The 12,076-nt window shown below is 42.4% G+C and overlaps 1 protein-coding gene across 2 annotated transcripts in view; it reads left to right on the top strand.

The window, feature by feature from the left end:
* LOC106570197 (immunoglobulin superfamily DCC subclass member 3) overlaps nucleotides 1-10,851 on the top strand; it is a 35,619-nt gene extending 24,768 nt beyond the window's left edge. The window contains exons 7-14 of one of the 2 annotated variants that reach the window (XM_014142269.2): nucleotides 765-930; nucleotides 1,967-2,217; nucleotides 2,514-2,678; nucleotides 3,479-3,667; nucleotides 4,944-5,057; nucleotides 5,302-5,431; nucleotides 5,700-5,823; nucleotides 6,585-10,851. In XM_014142269.2, the coding sequence (XP_013997744.2) occupies nucleotides 765-930; nucleotides 1,967-2,217; nucleotides 2,514-2,678; nucleotides 3,479-3,667; nucleotides 4,944-5,057; nucleotides 5,302-5,431; nucleotides 5,700-5,823; nucleotides 6,585-6,689 (1,244 nt within the window). In that variant the 3' untranslated portion in view covers nucleotides 6,690-10,851. Of the gene's footprint in view, nucleotides 1-764; nucleotides 931-1,966; nucleotides 2,218-2,513; nucleotides 2,679-3,478; nucleotides 3,668-4,943; nucleotides 5,058-5,301; nucleotides 5,432-5,687; nucleotides 5,824-6,584 lie in introns of both variants that reach the window. The other variant, XM_014142268.2, reaches the window with a different exon arrangement.
* The last annotated feature ends 1,225 nt before the right edge of the window (nucleotides 10,852-12,076 follow it).

Below are 12,076 nucleotides of genomic sequence, written 5' to 3'. Positions count from 1 at the left end.
CCTCACCAGACATCACCGGCAACAACGTCGCCTATGGGAACAAACCTACCGTTGCTGGACTAGACAGGACTGGCAAAAAGTGCTATTCACTGACGAGTCACGGTTTTGTCTCACCAGGGGTGATGGTCGGATTCGCGTTTATTGTCAAAGGAATGAGCGTTACACCGAGGCCTGTACTCTGGAGCGGGATTGATTTGGAGGTGGAGGGTCCGTCATGGTCTGGGGCGGTGTGTCACAGCATCATCGGACTGAGCTTGTTGTCATTGCAGGCAATCTCAACGCTGAACGTTACAGGGAAGACATGCTCCTCCCTCATGTGGTACCCTTCCTGCAGGCTCATCCAGACATGACCCTCCGGCATGACAATGCCACCAGCCATACTGCTCGTTCTGTGTGTGATTTCCTGCAATACAGGAATGTCAGTGGTCTGCCATGGCCAGCGAAGAGCCCGGATCTCAATCCCATTGAGCACGTCTGGGACCTGTTGAAACAGAGGGTGAGGGCTAGGGCCATTCACCCCAGAAATGTCAGGGAATTGCAGGTGCCTTGGTGGAAGAGTGGGGTAACATCTCACAGCAAGAACTGGCAAATCTGGTGCAGTTCATGAGGAGGAGATGCACTGCAGTACTTAATGCAGCTGGTGGCCACAGATCTTGTTAAGTTCATACAAATATTTACACGTTAAGTTTGCTGAAAATAAACACAGTTGACAGCGAGAGGACGTTTCTCTTTTTGCTGAGTTTACATCATTCTCTTCCCACCAGCTCCCCCTGAGTTCATGCAGTGGCCGCAGTCTGTCTCAAAACCAGCGGGAGGCAGTGCTGTGTTCACCTGTGTGGCCCAGGGCGTCCCCGAGCCTCACCTCATCTGGCTGAAGAATGGCAAGATCCTGATGCCCGGTGACAATGTCAAGCTCACCAACAACAACAGGTACTGTACACCAGAGGTGTATTCTTTCCGCCGATTCTGTTGCAAAACATTTCTTAAACGGAAGCAAACTGAATGAAACGGGGAGGGACCTCCCTGAATTTGTCCAATAGAAACTCTTGTTTTGCTGTGTTTGCTTCTGTTTGGTTCTTAAACGGTAAGCAGGTTATATAATGAATACACCCCTGGGTTTACATGTACGTTTTTTTTTGTCATTAATCTTATCTCTAGTGAATTAGGCCTACAGTCAGTGCATTCAGCTTAAGTATGTAAAACAAACACATATCAAAATCATTGCAAGTAAAACATTCGTCGACAATAGACGCTAAATCTGTAAAATCAGCGTTTCCCCAAGATTTTTCCCAAGGGGGATCGTAAAGACCCCCAAATCAACATCCAGCTTCTCTGGAACCAAGGTTGTCCACTGAAAGCAGAAACTAACTACTTTAGTTGGGCAGCAACAGAGATTATTTTGTTATTCCCACATACTAGCAGTTGATTTAGGCTAAAGTCCATGAACAGAAATTGTGAAATATGTGTAAAATCTATTTTTTAAATAATGTTGATCTTTCCATTATCCTGTATTTAATGTTTTTGCCTTGACATATCCAGGACATTATTTATGAATTACCAATTTAGCTGAATGATGTGAACGCTTTGGGACCATGGTCCCATCCTCTCAATCGATATAAATCAGTTAGTGCTGGTACGCTATCATTCTCATCAAGACTGGTCAGACCTACAGAAGAGCAGTTCATATATTCCACCTCAAGGAAGCACTGTTCGACAGTGGCTGACATCTCTCTCTGTTAAGTAGACTGAAGTTCTGCATTTGCACTGAACAAGAGAGGATGGGATTCATTAGCTGCCTGATTATGTTTTGAATCACAAATAATTCCATTGTATATCTGAATATTTCTTTGAATGCGTATTCATACATCCAACCCATTTTTTGAAATTAACCCTTGTTGTTTACCCAATATATCAATGTTTTAATATGTCCTAACTCAAATAAACGATGAAAATCTCCATCCTCCAGCACCCTGGCCGTGACGCGCATCACCTCGGAGGATGAGGCCATCTACCAGTGTATCGCTGAGAACATGGCCGGCACCAACCAGGCTAGCGCCCGTCTGGCCTTGTCCCTGGCCAAGGATCTGCCCGACTCCCCCCAGGGCCTCACGGCCACCGCCCTCTCCCCCAGCGCCCTGCAGCTTGCCTGGATCCAGCCGCCCGTAGAGATCACCGACGGCATCATCGGCTATGTGCTCCACATCCGCAAGATCAGCGGTGAGTGAGAGTCTTTGTGTGATAATCTATCAGCGTTCACAGCAAAGCTAGGAGTGAGATCTTTCTTAATTGCCTAAAAAAAGATGTCCTCTCCTAGTCTCTTCTCCTCCATTGTGCTGATGTAAAAGAACTGGCCGGGTGAAAACCAGCCTAATGATACGTTTACTAAGGACAGATTTTTAAGCAATTGAGATAGTATTTTGTTTTCTTTTAAATACTTGAGCTGCTCTTGACTGAGTGTGCCTGCTGCAATGGAACCTAACCCTAATGATAACACTGCTTGTTGTTCCCCCCAGAGCCAGACAGTAGAGAGCTGCAGGAGGCAGTCAGTAAAACCACCTTCCAGCATGACTTCACCAACCTGGAGCCAGCCACCACCTACTCCATCTACCTCAAGGCCTACTCCCCACTGGGTGCCAGCCAGCAGTCCAGCACTGTGGTGGCCACAACACTAGGGGGCGGCAAGTCACCAGGAACATGCTATTGCTATGATCAGTTACACTTTCTAATTACTTTCAACAATAACCATTTATAAACTGTATGATTATACCTATAGTGTACATATACTATTAATAAATTAGTATTTAGTGTTTGTAAACATTTAAAACCATGTACTCGCATTTATAAGCATTCCTAAACATAGATAATGTATTTAAATGTAACCAAATAAATGGGTTCTATTATATGGGAGAAAATGTCAAACTGTCCTCCCCCCTACCCCAAATACAGTAGCTCCATGTATATTGCACAAAGCGGACAGCAGAGTGCTTAGGATGATGTAGCTAGACTAGTATAAGATTTAGAATATGGCTGGTGTAAGATTGGGACTTTTTTTAAATGGTTCTACGGTCTGATAGTCTGCCTGGTTATTTACAACCTGTGATCGATCAAAGGTGTTTATTGCCTCTTCCCTCTCTTTATGTAATTTCATATCTCACATCCCACTTTTCTCATCTGTTCTCTCCATGTCTGTGCACTTATTTCATTTCCCATATACTATTCCAATCATGTACTGTCACTGATAAACACTCCCTTGTTTTTCTTCGCTGTCGTACTATCTCTTTGAGTTTTATCATCATTCCATCCTCACCCCTCTCTTTTTCTCTCTCTCCATATGAATTGAATTACTACACAATCTCTCATTCATACTGCTTCTCTAACCATCTCTATAGTCTTTCTATCTTTCCGCTGACCTTTTCAATCATTGATTCATTTACATTTTTTACATCCAATGTTTTAATCTTCATCTGTCCTCCTGTAGTGCCCTCTCCCCCTACCTTCTTCACCAAGGTGGTGAACTCCACTGCAGTCCAGGTGCTATGGGAGCTCCCCAGCAAGCCTGGCAAGGCAGAGGGCTTCAGGCTCACCTACCGCAGGGTCCCCCATGCCGACTTCCAGGGGCCAGTTCAGTTCCCTTGCCACGTCAATGCCCACACCATCTCCCGCCTTGGTGAGAGAGAATGAGAGAGAGAGAGAATGAGAGCGAGAGAGGGAGAGAGAGAGAAAATGCATTATGCAAGAACAGACTCATACCACCTCCAGCAGCAGAGACTGTGTATTATTAGTTTGGTTTTATTTGTCTCTTAGACACTGGAAATAATTAGTCATTGTAATACTAATGATATACGGCTGGCATAATAAGAGTGTGAGCAAATAACTACAAATAGGCCCAGAAAAAAAAAACTTGTAGAAAAAACAGGCATGTAATTAGGGGGTTTGAAAGTCTTTATTACATGAACATGACAAGGGCTTTAAAATCAACTTGATATTGGTTTCAATTTGTTTTTATTTTATCTAAAGTTATTATAATACAATATTTTTATTAAGATTACATTTATTATATTTGATGGTATAAAATAACAATATATTACATTTTAAAAAAGTATTACAATTTAAAATTATTTTTAAAGACTATGGCATCATTCAAATAAGTTGAATTTACCCCTGGTGAAATACAGCAGTTTTAATATCTTTCCCCTCATAGCAGTCTTCTTAACCACCCCCCTGGGGTCCCAGCGTTCATGTGTGGACCTTGAATCAATCCTATACTCCTGCACTGCCACCACATGGTTTTGTCCTATAACTGAATGTCCGAACATTGTGAAGAAGACGTAATGTGTGAAATGTGATATTGATTTTCCAGTGAGGTTAGCTTTAGGCCAGAGTTGGATTTTAAAGGTTGTAGCGGTGCAGAGAATAACAATTACCCCATATTTGAATGATCATGTGACAGCGAGTTAATTACCATGCGCATTGGAAGATAAACGTAATATCCCTCTGGAGCACAGAAATGTGAAAGGGAGAACTTCGAACGTTCCTTTAGTTTCTTTTTCTGACATGTTTTGCTGTATCTGTAAAAAAAAAAAAAAAAAAATGTTAAATGTAAAGCCACCTAGTGGAAAATTACTGGATGGGTTGGTGTCAGCTGCTGATTGGCATCATTGCATTCAGAGCATAAGCTTTCTCATATTGTAGCAAGGGGAAATACAGTTGTAAGTGGGTTAGGGAGGGAGGCATTAGGGGAAAGGAACAGTCCAGGGAAGAGTGAAAAATGACATGCTCCCCAACTTCAATCTCTTTCAATCGCCCAATCAATAGCTTGGCTTATATCGCGCAAGCAGTCAATAAAACTCGGTCAATATCTCCCCATTTAAAAAATATGACCTTCGAAATTGTCGAAGGGATTTTATAATGTGACGCTTTCACCTTATGACTTGTTCTTGCAGAAATCGGCGCGGTGTATGAAGTCAAACTAGTGGCCTATAACGGGAACGGCGAGAGCGACTGCTCCAAGAGGCTGGTGTCACTGGCAGAAGAAGGCACCAGCGCCAAAACCAGTGGTGAGTGTCCAATAAATATTAGAGTCGAGTTAGTACTGAGTAATAAACACTATTTCTAGTATTATTTATTTGGTAATCTTCTGTCCTTTTTGCTTCAAGTTTATTTTGTGGTGAATCTATTAGATAGACTTGTGTTTTGCATTGCCATAATGAGAGAATACGTTTTCTCATAATGTTTCTGACTCTGTATTTGTGAGGGCTAATGAATGTATGGATGCACTCATCATGTGTTTCTTGGTTGCAGGTGGGGAGAACCAGTGTACCTGTAGACAGGAGAGCGAGGGCTCGATGGGTGGTATAGTGGTGGGCATTCATATCGGCATGGCCTGCATCATCTTCTGTGTACTCTTCCTCATGTTTGGATACCGTCACAGGTAAGGAGGGGCCCTACCTGTTGGGAACCACTAGGTGTTGCTTTGCTTCTAGTACTGTACTTTCATTATCAGATTGGGTTTTTAAGGCCAGGTAAACTTTAGATATATCCTGATCACCTATGATTTATCTTGTCAGTGTGAGATTGTGAACGTCAACTTTGGTATTTTACATGTTAGTTGTATTTGTGAAGCTGTGTGTGTCGTTTTTAGAGTGGACTTGTATGCATGTAATATTGAAATGTATTAATGTCCCCAGTTTGTTCTGCAGTAAAGGGACTCAGTACAGCTGGTCAGTTCCAAGAGGGGAGGACCGGGGACAGCTGGGACAAAACGGGATCCCCAAAGAGGGGGTCACTCGTCCTGTAGAAGTCACCCTGGAGTTAGTGCCTCAGGTAGGAGGGCCGGTGCGCTGAGACATTGGCATACTGACTCATTCACTACACAGCAAACACTAAGCTAACCTCTCACGCAATGTGGCCATTCGTTTTGTTCGCCCACGGTTCTATTGGCTATTTTCATCCCTGTAACAGACAGGAGGGGGCTAAATAGATGTCGCAGTCTTATTATTGAATCATCGATGACATCAGAGCAGAAGGATATGGGTTGCCAGGACACGTGTATTGACGTCACAGTAGTTTGGCCTCCAGTTGTAACTCAGTTTCTAAAACAAAGTTGACACCTTCAGGACATTCGATATCTCAGGATGAATTGATCTATCATGCTCGCACACCTATCTCTCTGTTGTCACAAGCTCATCCAACTATTCGATCTGAGATCTAGATCTCATCCGTCTGTGATTTCTGACCCCATGATAGATTACAAGCCTCAGGGCTCTAGTCAATTAAACCTGGATTTGTTACCACTGAACGAAACATTGTTACCACGTCAAGCAGAAGGATATTACTTCAAGGTGTTCTAGAGACTAGGGTGTGTTTTTCAAAAGCTTTGGGGCTAACGTGGCACTTCATTTTTTTATTTGATTTAATTGGATACCCCAGAGCTGTGTTGAACAATATCGATGTTACTAAGTCCAGGAGTAGAAATTGTGAACAAGATGATTGGTCAACAACAATGCAGAAGCAATCATCAGTGGACAAAAGGAGGAATAAATTATAGACTGACACTCTGTCTTTTGTCTTTCTTTCTTTTCCAGAGTCATGATTCCACCTGTCATGGAGGGGCTCCGGTGCGTCCGGCCCAATGCCAGGTCCTCATCGAGCAGCACTCGTCTGGTCTGCCTGGCATGGGCACAGGCTAACATTGGCCAATAACCCCCCAAACCATTCTTTACCAACCCTTACCTACCCTCCATCCCAACGGTTTGCCTCTTGATGGATACTCCACCACGCCTGCCCAACTAAATCCCCATCCACACGTCACCCTAGTGTCCTGCGATGCCAGGGGTCCGCCATAGTTCTATCCATCCCCGATAAACCTGCTGCTGCTGAACAAAAAAAGGCTCCACGTTTCCACTGTACTCTCTCGCCTTCCCTCCTCTTAAACCAAAGTCTGTTCTGTGCACATGCACATGTGAATTCAGGACGCTAGCCTTGAGAAATGCCTCCTCCTGCAGATGCCGTCCTATTATGTTGGGCTTTCTTATCTTGCCAAAGGGAGCAGGTATAACCAAAATGTTCTGTTTCAATGATGTCCCCTTGGTAACAGTACATGCATTCGCACTGTGCTTATAAGGCCCCAGCTGATGCCAAATATAATGACTTACTGGGGCTTTTTAGGATCTCTATATACGTTCCGGTCCACTTAGGAAATCTTTGCACTAAGTGTACTAAACTCCACTGAGAATTCCTGCTAACTTCTTGTCAGAGGGAACATTCAATTTTTGTTTGCCTTTAATTAGCCTTAGCTCTGCAATACATAAGACACAAAGGACGCCGCGGCCTTGCTAATAGCCTTATTGAGTTGATTGTCTTTATCACCATACTAGCCTCAATGTCCGGAGGAACCATAAAAGGCAACCACAACCCTCCCCCCACCTTTACCCAAACCACTCTAACCAAAATCTACCTCCAAAGATAGCTACCTCAGTCTGATGTGATTGTCCGAGTCACAGTTGAGGCTAACGTTAGCCTGCTGGATGCTGCTTGAGCAAGCCTACCTCAGAACCCCAAAATAAGTCTTATACCCTTGATCCCCCCTTCCCCCTCACTTTTTGTGCCAGTGCCAAAGTCCCGTGCCAGCCACCGCCATGCATCAGGGTGCCCACCTGGATGACCGCCATGGAGAGCCAAACTGTGGCAGTGTCTGAGCGTTACCATCCCCACACCCAGTCCACTTGCCTTAGCCAAACCCACTCCATCCTTTATCACGAGCACAAGCCTTTGTCCTTACCAGGGACCTCCTGAGACAGAACTCCGTCTGATTCGAAGCCTGAGGGGGTCCAACAGGTTTAGTAATTTTCCGTCAATTTCCTTCAAGATGCAGGCATGCCTTTTTAAGTGTTTGGTGATCATACCTGCGACAACACCTCCTATGTTGTACGAATGTCCATCTCCAAAGATATATTTGTGATTGGATGGTACCTTATGGAAAACATGGACCTGAAAGAACGTATCTACGATTCTTTGCCCCGTTATGAAAGGAAATTAGATATGCTCTGGCCTTTTTCATAGAGTCCTCCAAAAAAACCAAGAGGTGGTCATCCTTAAAAAAGGGTAAAGTCACTTGCTTGTTTTGTCCACACAAACCCGATGGACTTTCGAAAGGTCTCCGACCCAAAGCCAAACAGGTGATTGTTCTAGGCCATACTGATTGGTTGGCTCTCCAGATGCCAAATCGGTTGCCATGGGAACTTGTGGGTGCTTTGAGCCGATGGCTGAAAATGTTGTTTCCAGGGAGTTTAACGAAGATACTGACCTGGAACGCATGGATATGGCACTAGTTTCCACTGTAGAACACCTCGTCAGCCTATCCCAAAAAGTTTTTATATGAAAACCAAGCTGAATGATGTCCAAAGATGTAAAATTTGTAATGGTTTTCGCTTTTTCCTTCATAACCTTCTTTTAAGAGATAAACTACGCCATTGTTTTCAGATTTTTGTTGTTCCTGTATTAAGGGGTAGCCAGTATGAAGAGTGCTTTAACTGAACCTAAGCCAAAAACATACTTTTTGATTTAATTGCCATTATAGGATACATGAATTAGCCTTGTTTAATAGAAGCAAGTCCTTTTGTATAGCTTTCTTGGCTTGCCCCTTTTGACATGGAACTATCACATTTTGTTGAATATAACTTTTAACCTTTAAAGAGTAACCAAATGAAAATGGGATATATTTTCAAGGAGATGTTCTATGTTGATACAAAAAGGAGTACTTACTTTCTCTTTCTAATAGTAGAGTTGAAATTGCCAAATAACTAGCTGTCTAATGAAAAATACTATTGTGACCAAATACCTTTTACATATTTTAACATTCATAGTCTTTACCTTTGATGACATTTACTCATGACCAAAGCACAGGATCATCCGTGTATGTATGACAGTATGTATGTATATGTGAGTACTCTGACAGTTTGTGAACCTTGAGGGCAAAATATGCCAACAGGAATCATCTAAAACAGCTTTAAATTGTTAACAGAAGATAACGCGATAAACCAAAGAACATGTCTATTTTAGGTCTAAGTATCAGACAAGTGCTTGTTACTCCCACTTGGTTGTATTAAACATGTAACTGACCTGTTATTAAAGTCTTTACCAGGGTATATTGGTACAAAATAAAAACAGTTGTATAGGCCCACAGTGGCTCCCATATTCCAAGGGAAAGGACCAAAAGAGGTGGTTTCCTAATAAAGCTCTATAGTCCTCAAGGTTCATGTCAAACCCCTAATGAGTGTTAAAGGTTTACGCAAAAACACTGCAGTATAAAAGTCTGACAAAGACTTTTACTCCCGGTCTCGTTTATTTTATAATTGAAGTGGTCAAACAAATGTGATATCAACATTTTAAAAAGTGTTGTGATCTGGGAGATGTTTTAAACTATTTTTCTTTTTAGCTTGAAGCCATTTAGCGGCAGAACTAGATTTCTCATTAATACACATCTTTGCTGGTTCTTCTTTTAAAAATGTATTTATCCTCCTCAACATTTTGTTCTTACTGCTGTAGACAGGAAAAGTTACCAAAACTGAGACATTTTGTGAATTTAAATTTTATTTTACCGTAACCCCTTATTTCCCATTTTTTGGTTTGTAGAAATGTAAGGATGATGTAAAACAATTTGTTAGAAATTAGAGAAAAACACAGACACGTGTTGTGTTTTGGGCAAGAAGGTGGGATTTTGGTGAGAAAACATAATATTTTAAAGATAACGTGTACCCTTAGAGCATTTAAACAAATTCAAGTTTTTCTTGGCATCAAAGCCTTACAAAGTGAAACTCACCTGCCCACAAGGCCCATCAGATAGAAACAAATTAAAACAAATGTAGTGAACTAGAAACTGATTGCTAGGACCAATGAGAAAAAACAATGCTTTAAAGTTTTTTTCTTTTGCTTTCTGAAACCATACCTCTGGTGAGTATATAATATGAAACTGTAATATGACACTGGTTAGAGAGGAGGATGTGTCTCAGGGCCAAAAAAAGAAAGAAAGTAAGTGACTAACATAATGTGTTTGAAAGCTGTAGCCATAGACGGAGACCAAGCTGTCTGATTTTCTGCATGTGTTTGTATTGATCATTTCACAGGCCGTGTGGTATAAAAAGCAAACTTCATTACAGATGTATTTATTTAATTATTTCAAGACACAGAATTACATAAATTAACTCAAGAATGCCGTGCTTCTGTCACCATGTTCACACAGAAGTTAAATGAATTGAGCTGTCTGGCTCATTATCTCGTAACCTTGTAAAATAGAACAAGTTGGCCATCTTGGTGACACAATGTTTTCTTGAGACTATTTAAGAAAAAAACCCATACACAAGTTTCACACACTATTATACTCACTCAGGCACTCTTACAGTGCCTGCCTTACCCTCATTGGCATTCTGGTCATCCATGGTGGATGAAAAAATACAAAGTGTCCAGGAGTTCAATTGCCCGATACATTTTAAGAGACATAAGAGTGTGTCAACTCTTTTCTGTCTTCATTGCTCATTCATTCTAAGGCTGCTGTCCGCTCGCACACATAGTTGAAATATGAAAGCTCCTATTTTTCCTCCTCTTCCCCCTGGTAGGTTACAACTGAATAGAAGTCTTGCTGCTTGGCTGCTTATAAGATTCCATTTTCTCAGGGTTAAACTCATACATTTCTATACAAACCTTTGGAATTATCACATGGGATAATACAGCTTAGTCTCTACATATGGTGATGTATTTGTTTAAAAGGCTTTTAATATGTCTGTACATCTCTACTCTTTTCTTCAATGCTCAGATTCCAATGCCTAAACCAAATAAATGTGTGTCCTTCAGTCATTTTCTTTGTCTTATTCATGTGGTTCCAATCTTGTTTTAATTATATATATTTTATTATCATAACATCAATCATGCTGACTCATACTAACATTAACATTAACTTGCCCCCTTCCCATATTATAGGCTAGTACAGGGAAGGGCAACTTTGATGGAGGTGTCCGACTTTGATGCGGAAGGCCGACACAGGAGGATGTGGTGGATTGAGATGCAGCCCTTGCAAAAAACATGATCTCTAGCTTAAACTCACAGATTTTGATGTGAATTTTTGTATTATGTTACTTAGACTGACACACTGGTGTATCAATAGTGAGACTGACTAACAAAATCAATGGGGGCCCCCCGGCCGATATTTCGACCATGATAACAAGTTTAGATAACTGGCCGCTAAACTAACTTAGCAATAAAAAGAAATTAGCTGACATGGGCTAATTGACTGACTACCAATAACTGACAGAGTAAAACTGCTTATGCAAAACCAAATGTTGAAAATGCACCATGTGTATTCTACTATTCTAACTCGCAACAGAGACCCTGACTGGAGTTCCTACATTTTGGGGAAATTGATCTGAAGGGGGTGCTAATATAACAAATGTACCATTGGAACCCCATGCACCATATAAACATAATTATGTTCCAATTTTTGTCACGCCCTGATCTGTTTCACCTGTCCTTGTGCTCGTCTCCACCCCCTCCAGGTGTCGCCCATCTTCCCCACTTATCCTCTGGGTATTTATACCTGTGTTTTCTGTCTGTCTGTGCCAGTTCGTCTTATTTGTCAAGCTTACCAGTGTTCGTCCTGTCAGCAACCTGTATTGTCCCAGCCTCTCCTTTTCTCATCCTCCTGGTTTTTGACCCTTGCCTATCCTGACCCTGCCTGCCTGACCACTCTGCCTGAGCCTGCCTGCCGTCCTGTACCTTTACTCCCCCTCTGGATTACTGAACTCTGCCTGTCCCTGAGCCTGCTTGCCATCCTGTACCTTTGCTCCCCCTCTGGATTACTGAACTCTGCCTGTCCCTGAGCCTGCTTGCCGTCCTGTACCTTTGCTCCCCCTCTGGATTACTGAACTCTGCCTGTCCCTGAGCCTGCTTGCCGTCCTGTACCTTTGCTCCCCCTCTGGATTACTGAACTCTGCCTGTCCCTGAGCCTGCTTGCCGTCCTGTACCTTTGCTCCTACTCTGGATTATCGACCCCTGCCTGCCTTGACCTGTCGTTTGTCTGCCCCTG

The sequence above is a fragment of the Salmo salar genome, chromosome ssa14 (genome assembly GCF_905237065.1).
Source record: "Salmo salar chromosome ssa14, Ssal_v3.1, whole genome shotgun sequence".
Taxonomy (NCBI): Eukaryota; Metazoa; Chordata; class Actinopteri; order Salmoniformes; family Salmonidae; genus Salmo; species Salmo salar.
Note: the sequence above shows the minus strand (reverse complement) of the source record. Positions and strands in the feature narration are given on the sequence as shown.